The sequence below is a fragment of the Aptenodytes forsteri genome, unplaced genomic scaffold (genome assembly GCF_000699145.1).
Source record: "Aptenodytes forsteri isolate BGI_AS27 unplaced genomic scaffold, ASM69914v1 Scaffold108, whole genome shotgun sequence".
In the NCBI taxonomy this organism is placed as follows: Eukaryota; Metazoa; Chordata; class Aves; order Sphenisciformes; family Spheniscidae; genus Aptenodytes; species Aptenodytes forsteri.
In genome coordinates, this window is record NW_008794448.1 from 6,178,769 (window position 1) to 6,198,361 (window position 19,593).

At 38.0% G+C, this 19,593-nt stretch overlaps 1 protein-coding gene across 2 annotated transcripts; it reads left to right on the forward strand.

Annotated features, from left to right (window-relative positions):
- Positions 1-3,228: 3,228 nt before the first annotated feature.
- SRP54 (signal recognition particle 54) lies at positions 3,229-15,179 on the forward strand. 2 transcript variants are annotated; one of them, XM_009290382.2, is made up of 15 exons: positions 3,229-3,336; positions 4,812-4,903; positions 5,489-5,573; positions 6,523-6,627; positions 7,869-7,935; positions 8,026-8,083; positions 8,786-8,936; positions 9,884-10,032; positions 11,428-11,528; positions 11,632-11,718; positions 12,164-12,237; positions 12,487-12,595; positions 13,339-13,509; positions 13,968-14,063; positions 14,715-15,179. In XM_009290382.2, exons 1-15 carry the CDS (start codon positions 3,259-3,261, stop codon positions 14,804-14,806), a joined length of 1,515 nt encoding a protein of 504 aa, XP_009288657.1. In that variant the 5' UTR covers positions 3,229-3,258; the 3' UTR covers positions 14,807-15,179. The 2 variants fall into 2 exon arrangements, with proteins under 2 accessions (XP_009288657.1, XP_009288658.1); XM_009290383.2 differs by having other exon boundaries at positions 13,968-14,140; positions 14,715-14,796.
- Positions 15,180-19,593: the final 4,414 nt, after the last annotated feature.

Genomic DNA, 19,593 nt, shown 5'->3' on the forward strand with positions numbered 1-19,593 from the left:
GGGTGTGGCCGGTTCTGGACGCAGAGGGGGAAAGGCAGGGGCCGGGCACGTATCTAGGGTTGTGCCTTCACCGTTCTTTTCCTTTTCCGTGATAAACGAGGGCTTCGAGCCACAAGCAGGGTAGCCGGTCCCTGCTGTGGCTCTGGGGGTGCCTTCCTGTCCCTCTGTCGCATAATTTTAGAAGGTGGAAACTGTAAGTTGGGGTCGAGTGTCGCTGCAGTAGCTCAAGCTATTTCCACCTGTGAATCAGCCTTTTTTTTGGTTATAGTATTAGACTTTCAGTGGATCTTAACCTGTGTATGTATATATTTAGTATAACTTTATTGTACAGGCTTCAGGTAAGTATCCCTTTTGCTTACTAATTTTTAAACAGCTGTTATCTTTTAAAGATGTTATCTTTTTAAAATTCTGTGCGTTAAAGAGTACTGCTAGTTTAGTCAGACAAATTTTGGTTAGAGGTTTATACTGGACGGATAGGCAGGGATAGGCAGTCTGTCTCGCTGCTGTTTTGCTATGGCTTAAAAAAACCCCACTACTTCTGCTGCCCCTTTATTCCTGAAGTGCCTGCCTTTCAGCAGCAAGTGAAGCGGTCTTGGGACGCTGTGCGGTAGAATGATGATCTGGGAGCTCAGTGCGGAGGTGCCCAGGCTGCTTCTGAAGGCAGCTCAGACTGTGTAGAGCTCACGGCCTTGCTCAGCGTGAGGCCTGCTTGATACAGCCTGGCTTGTTTACTGTGGGGCCCTGCCAGATCTAAACCTGTTCCATGTGTTTGTGGAGTGCTGCATCAAAACTAAAAAGCTCTTCCAGAACTACAGATGCTCTGAACGCAGCATATACGCATTCTGCAGTGCAGTCACTGCTAATGCTCTTCTGGCTACCTGCCAACCCAAGTTGGCTACCTGCTAAGACAGCTTATGTGTCTTTTTGTCTGTGGTGTGGCTCACAACTTGGATGGACTGTACGTGAAAAGTTACATTAATTTCTGTACTCGGCATCCCTTAGTAATTCTGATGGCTTATAAATCCTTAATGTGCTAGAGAAAGCAGTTGGTATTAGAATGCTTAAACTCATCCCCTTAGCATAGTATTTACATTATTCTATTGTAAGGCTGTTGGAAGAAGCTTTTGGAGTTCTGTAGTGGAAACATTGATTTATTAGGACATAATTAACTTTCTGTATTTGGAGATCTGTAGAACTCTGGAAACTAATTTTAAATATTGAGTGTTCACCTGGATACTGTATGTTGGTCATCCTATCAAATTTCTTAGCTCTCATATCCAAGTGTTCTTGTGAAGTTTTGTCCATGGCTGCAGTTTTAGCAGCTCAAAGCTTACTGAGATGCAATGCCATTTTTAAAGTTTTTTCTATTTTTTTACATTATTGTGATTTTCATGGGGAACAAGCTTGAAAAACATTTTGAACATCCGTCTTGCTGATACCCTTTGGTAGATCATATTGATGATAATGCTTTTTCACAATTATTCTGCAAGAATGTGACTTGTATGCCCTGTAAGGAAAACTTGGAGTTGTCCCACTTTAGATGTCACGTAGAAGTCCTCTTCCAGCAAAGAAAGAAGGTGGACATCCATATCTGTTAGTGTGCTGATCTGCAAATATTTTACAGGCAGAGTTCCTTAGGAAGCATAGACTTATTTTTTTTTTAATGAAATATTGAGATGGCGTGTCATCATGAATGTATGTCACTTCGGAATTGCCTGTACATACAATGTACGCTAAATCTACAGTGTGTAAATATATTTATTTGCATCATTTGCTACATCTGAGGCCTGTACTTAGACTGAATTTATTTATCCTACATCTTCTGAAACTTCTGGAAACCTTGTTCTGCGTTGTGGCCTCGGTATTGGAGGGGTTGGACTGGCAGTTTGTCTTCTGGTTTTTTTAACCTGCCAACTTCATGACAATATTAACTCTCAATTAGGCAAAGCAGTCAGGAGGTTGGCTTACATGGGTGACTTGTTTTATCTACTTTGGAATATATCTTTGTACTTATAAACAAACACATCATAAGCCTTGTTTTTTGGGGCCTGTACAGCTAGTCAATCTTGGTGTGTATATGATGAGCTGCTTTCTGTCTCACCTAGGTTGGAGCCCTCTCTCTTAAGTAAGAATATAGCTAATGATGTATTCTTCATTTTACTAAAGGGACCAGCCTTTCTTGTCTGTTTTCTTCTCTACCTATTTGAGGGGTGAGGAGGGGAAGTCCAGAAAATCTTGAGAACTGTCAGCTACTTTGATTACAGAGGCTCTCATTATTGGGAAGTTTGCTTTCAGTTTTGAAAGGAGGAACTCAAATGTAAGATTCTGAATTCAGCTGTCAGCAAGGGAGTAGTTTCAGCTGGGTATGAGAAAACAACTGTGAAATTGAAGATAAACAAGAAGAATTGGAAGTGCTCCATTTCAGCAGTAACTATGATGTTGCAACTTTTTTTGCTCTTTAGACAAGTTTTGGTTTGCCCTTTTTCAGAATTTGATTGCTGTTTCTGCCATGTGTTCTCCTGAATGTCTTGCTGCCTTGTATAGGAGGTGGAGTGGTTTAGCATGTTGACTAGACTGTGCATACCCTCCAGAAATTAACTTTTTATGGCTTCCTAACTACAAGTTGTGGTATGCTTTAGGCTTATGTGTAAGATTTGTGCCTGTAGTGAGCAAAAATAGTCTGGTTTTCCAATAAAGATGTTAAAAAAAAAAAGTGAATTTTGCTTATTAAAATGTAAGTATGTAGGGTTACTGAAATGGGAAATTCAGTTTGATTTAGGGTAAGGTAGATAAAATAGAACTGATCGATAATGTTCAATTTTGCTAGCAAAATATTTTGCTTCCGATAATACTGTCTTTGCAGGATGCAGAGCTCCTAGGCTATTCTGCTTGATTTTATTCTGTCGTGTAACATATTGCTGATAAGAAGATAAAAAGCACTTAGCATTCTTTCTGGAAGTCTGTCTGGACTGTTTTTTCACACAAATATTCCAGATAGTGAAATGCTTCCTAATTGCAGCGTCGTGTCTCTATTTTTAAGTAGGCCGTCAGGATAGCCTAAAATTAGCTTCAGGCCAATATTTGCTAAAAATAACTCTAAAAAAATTAAAACTTGGGTACTTTCTGGAATGCAAAGCAGGTTTCTTAACCCAAAAGATACTGGAATAATTAATTTGTGAAGGCATAGCTTCAACTGGTTTTGCATTTAATTTTTAATTGTTTTCCAGATTCTTCTGAGTTGTACTTGAAGCCGCCAAAATGGTTCTAGCAGATCTTGGAAGAAAAATAACTTCAGCATTACGCTCACTGAGCAATGCTACGATTATCAATGAAGAGGTATGTAGTATGCATATGTGATTGCTTTCTAAATGTTAGTGCCAAGTTCTGAGAAGAAGTTCTCAAAGGCTGATGAGAAGCTTGAAGTAGGTTGATGTTATCCCAAAGCTCTTTTATTCCTTCAAGTAAAATTTCTAACTAGAAGTTTTAACCTCCTGATAGTACCGCCAAAACTTAGAACCAGATGTAGACATGCATAATCACTCAGGGATAGTGGGTCCCATGGTCAAAGGGTCCTTGAGCCTGGTGGCTGTTCTTATGAAGATCGGTGTTCTGAGGAGGTGAACGCTGGAGGAGGCAATATGTGCCTAAGTTTTGGTGGAAGGTAGGCTGTGAGACTATGTAGACTGCTCTGATTCATGTGTGTGTGCGCAGCCAGACTATGGAGTTGCGTACTAGGCTGCTAGAAGCTGAAGCATGGAAGAACAAATAGCTTTCAGTGTAAACCTTGCTGTCTGAAATGTGAGGATTATGTTATGTTTGCTGCCTTTATATTCAAGCCAATACAGTGTGTGGTTCTGGAAGCTGTTTGACTTGGTATAGTCTGTATTTTTTTTTAATTAAGAATTTGAAATTATAAACGTTTTCTGTTATATGGACTGAAAAGCAAGATGGAAAACTAACTGATGTGGTGGTTTAGAAGTGCCTCTGAGTAAATAAATTGCTAGAAACTTTTCAGGTAGACAGACAGGTGGCTTAAAGTAACTAAAAAGTAGGCTTATCGAGGGTTGCAGGGTTGGAACTTGTGCATAGAGGAAAGGTTTTAACAAATCTTCAGCTGGGAGACAACAAATCCTTAACTGAATCAAATACAGCCCAATTAATTTTTTTCAGCAGTAGAAACTTTTCTCCTGCAAGAGCTCAAGCTGTGCAAATGAGGCCATTTATGCAGGTGTTACTTTCAAAAAATCTTTTTGTTCAAGACATTTCACTTTGAAAAGTCTTAGAACTACTAAACTGGGTTCCTAACCGAGGCACCTGTTTGCCTAAAAGGCATACCCCAGAGCAGCAGTCCCGTTTCTGCTGAGAATGCAGATAGTGTGTCCGTCTTGCATTTAAGGAATACTTTTATTTACAGAGATTATGTTGTGTTAAGAGATTCTTTTGTGGCTTTCTGTTACAGCTGTCTCTAAGGAGTACCCATTGGGAAGTTTAGAAAGTCTTGCTACCATATGAGCTGCTGTTGTCCTTAATGCAATAGGAAGTGTTCTATGTTACTTTGTTATAGCGTGCATATTACAAATTGAGGACCCTTCTTTTCCAGTATTACCCTTTCAAATTTAAATTGCATTTACATAGGAACAAATGCATAGACTTTTTTTATGTGGCAGTCAATGTAATGATAGGACTGCATGCATTTAATTTGTAAAAGCCTTGGTTATATCATAAATACACTTTCACGTTCATATTTTGAACTAATACTGGCCTAGTCAATACTGTGTATTATAAAACCATTTTTCTTTTATACTCCAAAGGTTTTAAATGCTATGTTAAAAGAAGTATGTACAGCATTACTGGAAGCTGATGTTAATATTAAACTTGTGAAGCAACTCAGAGAAAATGTCAAGTAAGTGAAATAATCAAAATGCATTTAACTTCTAATGTTTGTAAAAGTTGTAATGTGAGGTTACAGAAGAATAACTAACTTCTATCTTTATATGTTTTTCTTAGACACACTCAGTTTATCTTTAACAGAAAAATACATTTTGAACTAAATGTCTAGCCAATTCCATCAAAAGAATCTTTGTCCAGTTTAGCCAGTCATTGCTGTTATAGTCTTGTTTCAAAAAACTGTTGCTGTCATCAGTTGAGTGGTATGATAAACAAGTTCTTTGTTACTTCCTAGACACCTCAACTTCACATGTTCTGTGCTGGATATAAATAGATCTGTGTATGTGACCAGTACTGTTACCTTGGCTATTTTCAGATGTGTAATTCAAGTAGATTCAAGTCTGAAAGATGCAAGTATTTCAGAAACCTGGTTTTGTCCTGCATACAGAAGTAATATCTCCAGTGCATGTCTCTTAAATACATCCTATCTGAAAACTCAAGGCAAATCAGAGTGCTGTTCCAGTTGGAAAGACTTCATTTATTACTAGGTTAAAGTGATGCTTTAAGTTATACTAGTGTTTCATGGTTTTCCTAAACTCAGGTCTGCGATTGATCTTGAAGAAATGGCATCTGGCCTTAATAAAAGAAAAATGATTCAGCATGCTGTCTTTAAGGAACTTGTTAAGGTAGGACTTCAAAATTCTGTATTACGTCACTTTTCTTGTACAGCCTGGGCTGTGGAAGCAGTACAGTAGTGAGCCAAGCTTTAAAGTTATTGTGTGGTACCTACAGTTATGTTTTCTGTTGTGAGGCTACTTACTGCTGCAAACACTAGTATTCTTGTGATGGAAACTACTTCCTGGGCATCTCTCAGACCAACTTTGATTTAAGCTTCAAGTCCAGCTATTCTTACTCTTCAGTTGAAATTTAAAGACAAAATAAGGGTAAAGTACTACTAGCTTCTGGACTGTCTTTGGTTGTTCCAGAAACACACCTTTGCTACCCGCATGAAGATTTGTTCGAACTACTTATAAGCCTTTGAAAAAGTCTTAAGTAACAACCCAGCAATTCATGGCAACATTTCTCTTTAATCTGCCTGCTTTGTCAAATCAGCACGGGGGTATCGGTATTCTGTCCTCTTCCTAGTTAACACTATAGTCTTTTGTTATGCTGTAGTCTGTGTCCACCCATATGATGGCTCTCTGGAATGTATGTACTTTCTGCTCATTTGAGAAGTGAGGCAGCAACCCTAAAAAGTCTTCTGTACTGTAGGATTCTCACCAGAAGAGGTCCATCTTGAGCAGTGGTGGGGTGGAGGTCATGTTTCTGTGTTGGTTGTTATACTTGCGCCATATATACAGGCCACCCTGACTTTGGTGCTTGGCGTTAGAAAGAAATTAACACTGTTACTGTTACAGAATTATTATGCATAATACTATATACTATAGATATCTTGCATGGGCTGTTGCTGTTCACTGTAAATCAGCAAGGATCTAAGCCAAATTAAGACTAGAATATGCAAAAATTGGCTTGCTCCATTGAATATAAAGCTAGGCACCCAGCGTGACCGTGACACTGACCGTTGTGTGCTTCTGAAATTCAGTTCTGCAACATATATTGTACTTTGCTCTATAGCTTGTAGATCCTGGAGTCAAAGCATGGACACCTACCAAAGGAAAACAGAATATTATAATGTTTGTTGGTTTGCAAGGAAGTGGTAAAACAACGACCTGTTCAAAGGTAACTTGCACTGAATCTGTTTGCATGTCTCTTTTTCTTGGGGGGTGGAGGTGGTCATTGGATTCCTTTGGTAGGATTTGCTTGTGATCTGTGCTGTTTCTATAAGTAGGAAAATACTAACTGATTGCAACGTGGAGATATTTTTGTAGAGTGGTTTCTGAGATGAGATGAACATCTAATTCTTTTGGGGCAATTTATGGCTTGTAGGACTTCCTTCAAGATTTTTTTAAACTAAACTCTTGATGAAATGATACCATATATGGATAACAAAGATGCTTTCTATTCCTTGCTTTCTGGGTTTAAGACTAGTACTATGAATGGAACCTATCTCATTCTATTACCTATTTCCATTACCTATTTAGGGGAACCAGTAGAAGTTGGCCCCTGTGTTAGATAACTCAGTTAAGTATGAGTGGGTGGTATGAAACCTGTTCTAGCCCCAAATTAACTGAGAAAATTTGGATTTGTATTTTTAAGGCTAAAAAAGAATGCTCTGAATCAACACTTAACCTATTTATGATGGTTGTTGGGAGGAAAAATTATCCTATGGAAAAAGACTGATGCATCTTTGGTTTTTTAGTCATCTGCTTTTGAGATTCATGCATAGGCTATACCGAATATATCACTGCCCTGATTTCATAAGACTTTCCTAGTGCTTCTGTAGGTGAACTATATTTTGGAAGTTTGTGTTTGGTCAATCAAATGTTCTGTGAATGTACATTGTACCAGTGAAGCTGAGTGTTATAAGAAAGTGAGGATTCCATCCTTTGCTTTAAAACATGTCCTTGCAATGGAAATATCTTTGTTTCTCTGGACGTACAGAAAGAGAGCTGTACAAGTTGTAGCCATTACCGTACTTAATACTGAAGTAATTACTGCTTTGGGTAGTTTCTAAAACTAGTCTTATCTGCAGTATTAACAGTAAGCAGAATCCAGGAGTTAGTAAAATGGGAACTGGAATTATTTGTAGTCATTCCTAGCTCGGGAAACTGAAATCAGAAGCAGAATCAAGCAGCTGTTTTCATCTCGCCATTAATAATTATATGTACAACATACTTTTCTAAATAACAGAGATGCTAACATTTGATACTTGCACAGTGTCACTAAGTGGTCTCAGTTATAGGAAGGCTGGCTTGACTTTTTGTCCTCTGTATGTACTTCAGTGGCTTATAAGCTGTTATAGTGTCATGCTTTCTAGTGGGATTTTGGTGTAACTAGCTGTTTTGGATTTCTTTTCACAGTTAGCATACTTCTATCAGAGGAAAGGTTGGAAGACGTGTTTAATATGTGCAGACACATACAGAGCAGGTAATACAGTCTTTAACGATGTGGTTGTTTATCTCTAATACTTACAGATTTTTTTTTTTAAATAGTCCATTGACTGTACCTGTCTTACAGGTGCTTTTGACCAGTTAAAGCAGAATGCCACAAAAGCAAGAATTCCCTTTTATGGGAGGTAAGCATCCTTCAGAATCAGTTTGGAGAACAATTCAACTCCAATGATGTATTGTTCCTTATTGAACATCTCACACTAAGCCCCATTCAGTGTTGCCTAATTACTTAGATTTTACTATAATACTTGCTCTGATCAGAGGAAAGTTGTGCCTAGTTCAGTATATTGTCTGCCAGTAGCAGCAGGTAAGGGATAGTGTGAAAAGAGATCAGGGGGATAATTCCCTAGAATATTCTCTCAGCGTATAACAGTTTATAGGCCTTTACCAGACACATTCAGATTTTCAGGAAGTATCTTTACAGATCAAAGGATATGATTTTTGGACCCTTAATTTTTATTGTCAAGTAGGGGCAGCAGTGGACCTAAAATAGCTTTTATAAAAGCAGTAAATAACTTGCCCCTAAGCTTCACTGGAGGTGTACTGTCTAGGTCCTCAGTTAAATGTTAATTCAGAGAAGGGCTAGTAGAACTTAGTGCAGTCTTCAGCAGGTGAGACAGTCCTTTGTGCTTCAGTTCACTGAATAGTAAGGGCAAATGGCTTAGGAAGGCATATTTTTAATCAATTTTTGCTTGACATAAGAGGAAGTCCCTCCTGAAATCCAGCTAGATTTACAGTTAACAAGTTTACAGTCAAGTAATGAAAGTTTGAATTAGTTTTTTTGGGAACAAGGAATTGCATATGTATATATTTCTCTTTGTGATCAGTTATACAGAAATGGATCCTGTAATTATTGCCTCAGAAGGTGTTGAGAAATTTAAGAATGAAAACTTTGAAATAATCATTGTTGATACAAGTGGACGTCACAAACAAGAAGACTCTTTGTTTGAAGAGATGTTACAAGTTGCTAATGCCATAGTGAGTAGTTTCAAAAAATACAATAACTTCTGTTGTAGTAATTTGACTATTCAATTATATATATTTATATATATATTTGACTATACAATTCATTTATGTTTATCTCCTAATGTTCTGTGTGGATTTTGCTCCTCTGGAATGTGTCAGCACTTTAACTCCTAGAATATATTAGAAATTACAAACAGATGTGAATAAGCAAGGGCTGGATGATCAGTGCTTGATAGTTCTGTGTCAGTTTTAATTCTTGTATCTGTAATTCGAGGATGCTTGCACATAACTAGACTACCGTTCCTGCTTTAACTTTTCCTTTTCACGATCTTTGCATTGAGAAACTAGATAAAAGAACCAGTCTGATCTGGTAGCTATGCATACTACATTTTCTGTGATTGTCATGAATAATTGCCCTGAACCAGAGAAGATGATTGGATAACTTTCAACAGTTTTGATATGTAAATGAAGCTGGTGTTTCTTGTATGGGTTTAAAAAGTCTGGCTATTTTTTTGATTCTGTGGTATTGCATGATAATATGACGCTTCCCACACAACTCCTGCTAATGGCTAACTTGTTTTCAGAGGAATGGATGTCTTAAAGCTCTTAATGTGAAACCGAATGGAAGATGTTGTTAGCCATTAATTGCTTGTAGATACTAATTAGCTTATTGGCTCAGATACTGGCTAAAATCACTCAAAATGTAAGTAATAACTGTAGACCTATTAAATTGTAATATTCTGCATTGTAAATAAGTCTTTCACATAGTAATACAGCATCAGAGTTTTCAAATGGTCCTTAGACAATACCGTTCATAAAACAGTTGCCCTTTTGTTTTAAACTGCACAGCCTTTACATACTTACTGTCATTGCAGTAAGTTCTGCTACTGAACATAATGCATGAACACTGTTTAAGAAAGCAGGAAATTACTATTTTTTTTATCTCTCTTTTCTCCTAGCAACCAGATAACATTGTTTATGTGATGGATGCTTCCATTGGCCAAGCTTGTGAAGCTCAAGCTAAAGCTTTCAAAGATAAAGTAGATGTAGCTTCTGTTATTGTTACTAAGCTTGATGGACATGCAAAAGGAGGTGGAGCTCTTAGTGCGTAAGTATTGTGATATAATAGCGTCCAACATCTGGCCGTGCATGGACAACCATGAAATATGTTAGTGTTTCTTGGAAGCCTGTCCTGTGAAAGTGTCAGTGTCACACTGCACAGAATCTGAGATTTAAGTCAGTAACAGTTATGTTCTTACCCTGCTTCTGGTGGATAAGATCACCCGTTGATATTTAACGTCAGTCAGAATCAGATGTTATGATGTACTTCCAATACAGTAGTGTGTATTGTCACATGTCAGACTCCTGTCTTCTGAGAATAGCATCAAGCAATTATATTTATTGCGTATCAGGAGGTTTTACCACAAATATAAATTTGGACTTAATAGATATGGCTTACCTGAAAAGTTTTGCTTCTCATTTAATACCCAAGATTGTTTTTTTCCAAAGGGGGAAAAACTCTGGCTAGTCATACCTAGTGGCCTTAAAACTGTGATGCAAATCAAACTTCTGGATTGCCAGTGTCCAACAATTTGGTAAAAAAATTAGTCTGCAGTCATGCTTTCCTGAATTCCATTCTTGTTGGACTTCTCATGTGCTGTATCTTGACAGACTCTATTGACTAGAAAAATGTTACATTTTATCTTCGGCCTTATATGATGGCATGTCAGACTAATCTCCAGCTGCGTTTCAGTGACACAGCTTGTATGGAGCTGAGATGATTTGTCAAAACAGTCAAAGTTAACTGCCTCCAACTTACTAAATCGCTGTCTGACTTTGATCTTAAGTGTTAGAGTTCTTAAACTGCCATATGTATTTTGCTGTTGTTTATAGCGTAGTGATGAAAAACTAAACTTAAGAGCAAAATGAAAATACCAAAAGCTTGTTCCAGTTGTCACGTGCTTGTATGTGTTATGTCTGCTGTGTTTGTCCTATACTTTCTGGAGACTGGAAGCTGAGTTCATCTAAAAGCTAGTACCAATGATTGGTGAAAAGGTTCTGATTTTTCCTACGTCTAAGCTTTTTTTCTGTATTGAAAATGAGATTGCTGTCTGTTGTAGGAGGTACCTTGAAGAAAAAGTAGTCAATGTCTGTCTCATCTGGCCTCCGAATATTAGGATAAAATGGAGATGATTTATTTTTCTTTCTTTCCCCTCAAGTTTCTTCAACTCCGCAATGAAAATAAGCAACTTCTATTTCTGTTGATGATTTCTCAAAGCAGAGTTTGTGTTTTACAAAGTACTAATTAGAGAAACATTGTGTCAGCTACTCCCAGCTACCCATCCTAAATGCTGGGTGTTTTTGCATTAAAAGTTTGAGGAGTAAGAAAGGTATTTCAGAGAGGATGCGTTGTGTTGATGATGCCTGGCTGATTATGTTAATAGGTGGTACAAAAGATGGGTGGGTTTTGAGAGGCCATTTCATAAAATATATTTTACTGCAGAGTTGCTGCCACAAAGAGTCCTATTATTTTTATTGGAACTGGTGAACACATAGATGACTTTGAACCCTTTAAAACACAGCCTTTCATCAGCAAACTTCTTGGTATGTACTGCGTACAACTATACTTAAAAGACACTTTGAATTGGATAATAGAAAGTCAAAGTGTAATTTTTTTAATGCCAACTTTGGAGCTTTTTTTTTCCAGGTATGGGTGATATTGAAGGATTGATAGATAAAGTAAATGAGTTAAAGTTGGATGATAATGAAGCACTCATAGAAAAGCTCAAACATGGTAAGTTATTCCCAAGGCCTGAATAGCGGGTGTATTACCATGACCTAATCATGGCAGGTTCTCTCAGGGATGTAGACCACCAAGTTAATATGTATATATGCATATATGTATGTAGAGACAAGTAGCTTGTTTCATGTGCATAGTGAAGAATGGTTATTCTTTCTCTAATAAATGGGGCAGGCAAGTAAATTGAGTTATATTTTTCGAGTGATAAGTCTGTCAGACTATAACTGTCTGTAACTGCAGAATAACTAGCTTAACTCTTAAGTGTGTGCCATCTAAAATGGTTTGGCCATGTTCATAGTGGAGAAGAGGTTTATTTATCTACTTGTCTTTGCAGTATAGTATTTACCTTGTAAATATAAAGAAGAATAATTGAGAAAGGACAGTAAGACCAAAATGCTAGTGTGACTTTTGCTAATCATCTTCTTTTGTTGTACTTCAGGTCAATTTACTTTGAGAGATATGTATGAACAATTCCAAAACATCATGAAAATGGGACCATTCAGTCAGATCTTGGTTAGTTATCCCTCGAATCATTTTATCAGATTTTCATTTGTATTTGACAAACTTCTGCTGTAAATTTAGAACTCTTCATTGAAACTGGTGCGAGAGTCTGTGCTTTATGTTTTTCAAAAAGGTGAAATGATTTGCCTACTGCGATACATAACTGCTGAACTAAAACTTGCTGTCCATATTTCTGGCTGCTTAATTAAAGTTAGCTTTGCCTATTCTGACACAGCTTTTGTTTTCCATTTTTAAAACAAGGGTATGATCCCTGGTTTTGGAACTGACTTCATGAGTAAAGGCAATGAACAGGAATCAATGGCAAGGCTAAAGAAACTTATGACTATAATGGACAGTATGAATGACCAAGGTAAAACAAACTTCACCCACTATTTCTTTTCTCCATTGTTGAACAAGCTTATTTACAGAGATCTTTTTGGAAACAAGTTGGACCTAAGGCAGCATCCACAGTGACAGAAAATGACGAGGAGCACTTATCACTCTTAGAAATGGCTAAGAGTACATATGTGTCTCAAACGTTCTGAATAAGTCTAAGTATTTAGAGAGATACGTCGACAATTGCCTGTTGCTGCTCTGTCTTGTGTAGAATAGATGGGATTTTGAAGCATTCTATTGGAAATTAATGTATTTTTTCATACTGTAACTGTGCTTCTTAAATTATTAACACAATACTTGCAAATTAAAAAGTTACATTCATTTTTAATCTGTCATTGCTGTCTGTCTTCCTACCCTCAAATTTACTTGGTGACTCAGCCTGGTCTCTGGAATTCAAGGTGTATTGTTTCTAATCCACCCGTAACTGTTGCAGGAGAAGTATGCTCTTACCCTTGTGCTAAACCCATTAATATGGCTTAAGACCAAGTATGCTGAGAGCATAATTTATTCAGGCGACTTTTTCTATCATGGTGATTAACTTGTGAACAAAACAGCTTTTTAGTACTATTCCCTAGAATATCATGTCTCAATCATTTATGTAAAATTCTAAAAAATAACTAAATTCTCAACAATAATGAGAACAAGTTTGCTACCAGCTGTAACAGATTTTAATGTCAGTAACTGAATGGGTTTTTCTTTCCCACACTGTAATTGCAGAACTTGACAGTACAGATGGTGCCAAAGTTTTCAGTAAGCAGCCAGGAAGAATCCAAAGAGTAGCAAGAGGTTCAGGTGTTTCTACCAGAGATGTTCAGGAGCTTTTGACCCAATACACTAAGTTTGCACAGATGGTGAAAAAGATGGGAGGCATCAAAGGGCTTTTCAAAGGTAAAAAAAAAAGTAAAACATTAATTAACTTAGTGGGGAGGTCACTTGATGGGTGAACACAGAGGAAATGTAAAAATGTAGATTAGGTGTTGGGAGAAGAGAAAGTGAGTTGTAGTTCACTCATTTTCATGATGTTTGAAAGCTCTTTTATGTAACTGGTAAGAACTGCACTGTTCTTCGTGACACTAATGTGTAAGTTAACAGTGAAAACTACTGTATTTTTGGCTTTATCAATGTAGATTTCATTACTACTACAATACTGACACTTTAGTCTGCTACATGGGGCACAGGGACTGTTGATCCTTAAATACTTTTAAGTGGCTGATGTGCTAACTTTTGATTGTGGGCTTGAATGGATTTGAATCTAGAATTAGGAGGTAAAATTCTGAATTATTTTATTTTTAGCCCCATATATTAATCCACTTTCTTACGATTGTTTCTTTCTTTTTTTTTTTTAGGCGGTGATATGTCAAAGAATGTAAATCCATCTCAGTTGGCCAAACTGAACCAACAGATGGCAAAGATGATGGATCCAAGAGTTCTTCATCATATGGGTATGTGTTGGCTTTTTACAGCTTCAAGAGAGGACTACCAATTACAGTGGAGCATTTGAAATACAGAAGTGAGGAAGGTGATATGAGAATGTGTGCATCATATATCAGTATTAAGTATTTCTAGGTTTTCTAAGGAGAATCAGAAAGTTTAGTCCATATGTTATGAATCCTTTGCACTTACCAGTGCTTAATCTAGTCTCTTCATTTGGATTCAGCTCTCAAAATGAGCAATTGGAGCGGTGTCTGATGAAGTAGTAAAGTGATGACTTGAAGCGTGACTGTGGTAAAGCAAATCTATTCCTAAACTTCCCTTCTCTTCTAAGCTTTGCCTCAAATAATTAAATTTGTCAGGAGCAGCTTTAAGTAAAGGCTCCCATACTGGAACCTCACTAATTGATAATGGTTTTTTCTTTTGTCTAGACGCGCAGGTCATCTTAAAGCCTACTTTAAGCCTGGTGTTTTGCAGACCTTTCTGTAATTACTCACTCAGTTGTCCATTTTCGATAGCCATTTAAACCTGCCTTGACAGTCTTGGGCTTTTGCATTTGTATATTATTGAAATAGCATGTGTGCTCTAATGAGGCCTCAGAAGCAAGATAGATGTGCTTCAGAGTTAATTAACACATCCATGTTCTCACTTATTTTCTGCAGGTGGCATGGCAGGATTGCAGTCAATGATGAGGCAATTTCAACAAGGTGCTGCTGGGAATATGAAAGGCATGATGGGATTCAATAATATGTAAAGAAGCCTTAATAAAAATGGACTTGGTTGACTCTTCGTTGCAACTTCAGTGAAAGAATTTGCTTTCTTCCTTTTTACAGTGATGGGGGGAGTGGTCTTTTGAAATCTTATTCAGGCTTCTCAGTTTCTACATCTAATTTCTGAAAACTATTTTTGCTTAAATTAGTTCCTCTCCGCTAATACCTGATGGCACAAAGAGTAATTCAATTTAATAAAACAAAATCATGATGTAAAATTTTAATATTTAGAGACACTTTTAAATTGTTTACATCAAATGGCAGCCATTATATTTGTAAACAACCCTGATCTTTGGTTATAGTAACATAAAATGTCACAGATATACTGTAAAATAAAATTTAAGTGGTTATAAACAAGGGAATGGCCTGTTTCTTCAGTTCTTTTATAACTGTCCTTTATCAATATGTAATGAGATTATTTCCTTGGTTTGATTTGTTTCTAATGACTGTTGTAACTCATGTTTGGCATAGATACTATAAGAATAATTCAGTATCTGAAATGTGCTGTTGCTGCTCAAGTGTACTCTTTGAAGCTTTTTTAGAAGGTGGATGTGCTGTGCTCCGATCTGTACAAAACTTTGTCCTCCAGAATTTTATCGTTCTTTCCTATACATAAAGAATGAAGTGACTAAAACCATACAGGTATGCAGATATCAAGCTGCCTCATATACTGAAGATAATCTTCATACCAGGCTGCCAATTAAGCAGTTCTTTTGTTATGGAGATAGTTTCTAATACATACTAGATGGAATTCTGTGCTGGTACTGAACTTAAAATAAAACAGACACAGATAGCTGTATCTGACAGAGCACATTGCCCCAACTTGGCTACAATCTGATCTTAATTTCCTATAGCATTTCTTCTTCTAATATTTCAGTTTACTGTGTTTGTCTCAAAAGGGTGGTATCTACAGGCACACTTCAGAAACTAGGTAGACCAAGTGAACCTTGAAATCCAACATACGTCTTGGCAAATATGGTAAGATCTTTCACCCTTATCTTAAGGCAAGAGGGTATATATGAGTTTATTTTAATACACTGCAGAGTGCTTGGGTTGTGAATGGACACCCATCTCTGTTGCTTACATAAGATAAAAATTACATACAGTAATTAAAACAAGTGTGTCCCTCTGTCAGCCAGTTCTTTGAGAAGGTGGCAGCTAACACAGCTGACAGTGAATAGCGTATATAATAGGTAATTATGCTCTTGCACTAATAAAACAAGGTATGCTGTAACTTAGTTTATAATGTGGGAGTATCTTCTGCGTGATTAGTGGTATGTGTATTCAATGTATGGAGGATGCTGAAAAATCTTCAGGTATGCCATTTACCTACAGCACTGCATTTTATGCATAGCGTTAGTCCGTAAAAGGATCAGTTAAGTTGGATCTTAGTATTTTGAATGTGACAAAAGAATGAGTCCTTGCATATCACCAGCTTGCGGGGGAGCTGTCCTCAGCTACTTAAGTGGTGTATGTTTACTAAAACTTTTATCTTTTTTTGTAATATTTTTCAGTTCTTGAGCAGTACAAACCAATGCAATGTACAAAATCATACAGCAGAGAGTAGCAAATAAATCTTGGTTTGGAATGCAGTCAGTAGGGGAGAGTGGGTAGTTATGTTGAATGCTTTTGATGGAAATCAAACATGAATAGGCATATTGAGGATGAACAGTGAAGCACTGTGCTTCTGGACAGGCTCAGTCAGACTGTCAAGTAACCAACAGTTAACCCTTTCTATTTGCAATTCATTGCATACATTTAGTTTTAGTCTTTAGCTCACCATTTCCAAACTGCTACCACTGCTACCAGACAGGAAGAGAGCTGTCACTAGCTGTCTGTTGGCAGAGCAAGGGCAAGTTCAGAAAGCATTTCCTTTAAAGTAAAAGTGTGTCAATTGTTACTTCTAAGATATACGCTGGAATAAACAAATAGCAGTATATTGCTCTTGCCTTAACATGCTAGGTAGAAAAGACTTTGGAGCCTGCTTGGAATAATTGCCTGAAGATCTCAAGTTTAAAAAGCAAAACAACAAAAAAACAGATTCATGTTGGAGGCACTTAAAAGGAGAGTTCAACTGTATAGGAGCACCTATAAAATTCTGTCATAGCTTTATAGGAGAACAATTTCGGGGAGTGTGGGCAATAATTTTTTTGTTTGTGGATCCTGCAGAGCACAATGTGTAGAAGAAAATCCTGAAGTTCTTGCAGGAGAACAGAAGCTATCATGTTCTATATGTTCTCTCAATTTGGCATTCTGAATTGGGAGACTTAATTGCATCAAGCTAGGAGAGGCCATGTAAAACACTGCCAGCAAGTGCCATGAATAACAACTCTCCCAGCACCATTTTCTTGCATTGGGCTTCTTGTACTCGTCCTCCACAGGATCTCGCCATGTTCTGCAGAAAAGTTTTCTCTGGCATACAAGAAGCCTGAAAAATTAGAGGCAAACAAACTTCACTGGAAATACTTAGAAGACTGAGGCCTGTCTTTCTGCGTGTATCTTACTGAAAGCTGTTGCTGCTGCGCAGACAAGTTTGCTGTGTTGGTGTCTGGACACATGGCTAAATAAAGTTCATTAAGAATTTGAAGTAGGTAAAGAAGGGTTTAAGTAACTAGGTAATTGTAGCGCCCGGGAAAGGCCACTAGAAGGAGCCAATGGACAAAGGAGTAACGTACAAAATAAGCTCAACTCTTTATTTCCGTTTTGGAAGTGCACCCTTACTTCAAAATCAGTGACATCCTGCAGTCACCCTTTTCTTTGGTTACAGGATGTAAATAAGCTTTGACATCCAGGACACTAATACAGAAATAGGGATCTGTTGCATGTTTACTTTTCTGGAAGATGGTGGTGGTTCTGTAAAAGTGGAAGACCTTCACCAGCTGTGGAATAATCATATATTGTTGGTGTATGCTTTATTAGTTTGCTGCCTTTTAAAGGAAAGTCCTACCCATAGGGCTAGAACAACAGATTTGATGGAATTTTTCTACTCCTTCAAGAAAGAGGAAGACCTTGGCAGTTCAAATATAAATATCCTCTTATTGCAGTTAGGGCAAAGGATGCATGTAGTTCACAGCAACTCTTCTTAAGCCTCTCTGAGCAGCCTACTAAGAGGAAACATTTATGATGGTCAATAGATAGCTATGTGATAGGAGCTGGACAATTAACTATTAGCACACACAAATAGCCATGGAAAGGCACAGGCATGGGTTTATTTGTTAAGTCTTTACCTTTCCTCAGGACTTTCAATATTGACACTTGCTAAATTTATTAAACTTGTCTAAGTTGCAAATGCTAATTGTTCTGGGAGGTGAAAGATTAACTTCAATATTACTGTACAGCCGCTATAATTGCAGTAGAGGTAAAGAAGAGCAAGTTGTTTGGTTGATGATTTAATGCTGTTCTTTAAGAGCTGCTACCCTATTTCATCCAGTCCTTACTAAACAGAATGTTGACTCTACTAAGGGTAGGAGGTATTTATGTGCCCTTACATTAGTTTGTTTCTTTGCAGTTTTAAGTAATACCTCTTTGTCCTGTACTATCTAAAGTAGTACTCTAGTCTTTCACTTGTGTGTCTCTGTAATCACACATTCAATAGTACATTCTGTGCAACAGTCCTTTTCATAAGGGGAACATTTTCTGCCTTGTGCTAGTATAATTGTAAATCTAGTACATCTGTACTTTACCTGGGACTTTAATTTGTCATGGGATCTGGATCATGCTTTGATAATATGACTAAGAAAGTCCATAAGAGCCCATCTACGCTACAGACTGTAATTCTTTAGAAGCTATTCTTAATGATACAGGATGGAAGGATGGCTCTTGCTGTCAGGTAAATAAGTGCATGTTACAGCCATTGGCTCCAACCCTTAAAAAAAAAAAAAAAAATTACTTCTCAGTCCCATGAAAAGGATGTTTCAAATGCCTCCACCTCCAGCTGTTCGTACTAGTAGTTGGCACTGGCTAATGTGCCTCTTGCCTAGGTCAGCCCTGGCCCGTCCCCCGTTCAGGCGGGGCAGTCACCTGCAGCAAGGAGGCCTCAGCGCAGACTTGGGGGAAAAGGACTCCCAGCTCTCCGCTGGAGCGGTTGCACAAACCAATTATCTGACAAATGCTTCTCCCTGCCTGCTGGGAACAAATGTTATTTTCTCACCCAGACATATCCCAGGGGCCAGGGCACCCTTGTTTTGCGTTTCTTTCTTGTTCTGTGGTTTGTCCTTTAACGTGTTGAATTGCCTGAGCCAACACCAGGTACTGAAAGGCTTAGCAAGCTGCCCCTTCTTGAGGGAGAACTCTTAAATACTGTCAAGTAACTTCCTGCGCTTCTCAAAATATTTCTCCATTTTGCAGATTTTTACAATGTTCTAGGAAGATGATGTATTTCCTCATGACACACAGAGCTTTCCCTCTTTGCAGAGGGGGGTATGCTTCCTTCGGGGTGTAGGTACCAGGTACTGAAAGGCTTAGCAAGCTGCCCCTTCTTGAGGGAGAACTCTTAAATACTGTCAAGTAACTTCCTGCGCTTCTCAAAATATTTCTCCATTTTGCAGATTTTTACAATGTTCTAGGAAGATGATGTATTTCCTCATGACACACAGAGCTTTCCCTCTTTGCAGAGGGGGGTATGCTTCCTTCGGGGTGTAGGTACGGCTGTGCCTGGCAGTCCGGCTGCCTCTGGTCTCTTCCCGGTCTCCCGCCGGGCTGCGGAGAGAAGAGAAATGACCCAGGCCAGCAGCGACTGGGTCCCGCTCCCGAGGGACCCACCGGGCGCCCC

Bases quoted from the DNA above. Each gene is read 5' to 3' on its own strand.
- SRP54 (XM_009290382.2), top strand. From the start codon at position 3,259: ATGGTTCTAGCAGATCTTGGAAGAAAAATAACTTCAGCATTACGCTCA. The intron at 5,574-6,522 runs GTAGGACTTCAA...TTTGCTCTATAG, and splicing joins TCTTTAAGGAACTTGTTAAG to CTTGTAGATCCTGGAGTCAA. The intron at 11,529-11,631 runs GTATGTACTGCG...TTTTTTTTCCAG, and splicing joins TTTCATCAGCAAACTTCTTG to GTATGGGTGATATTGAAGGA.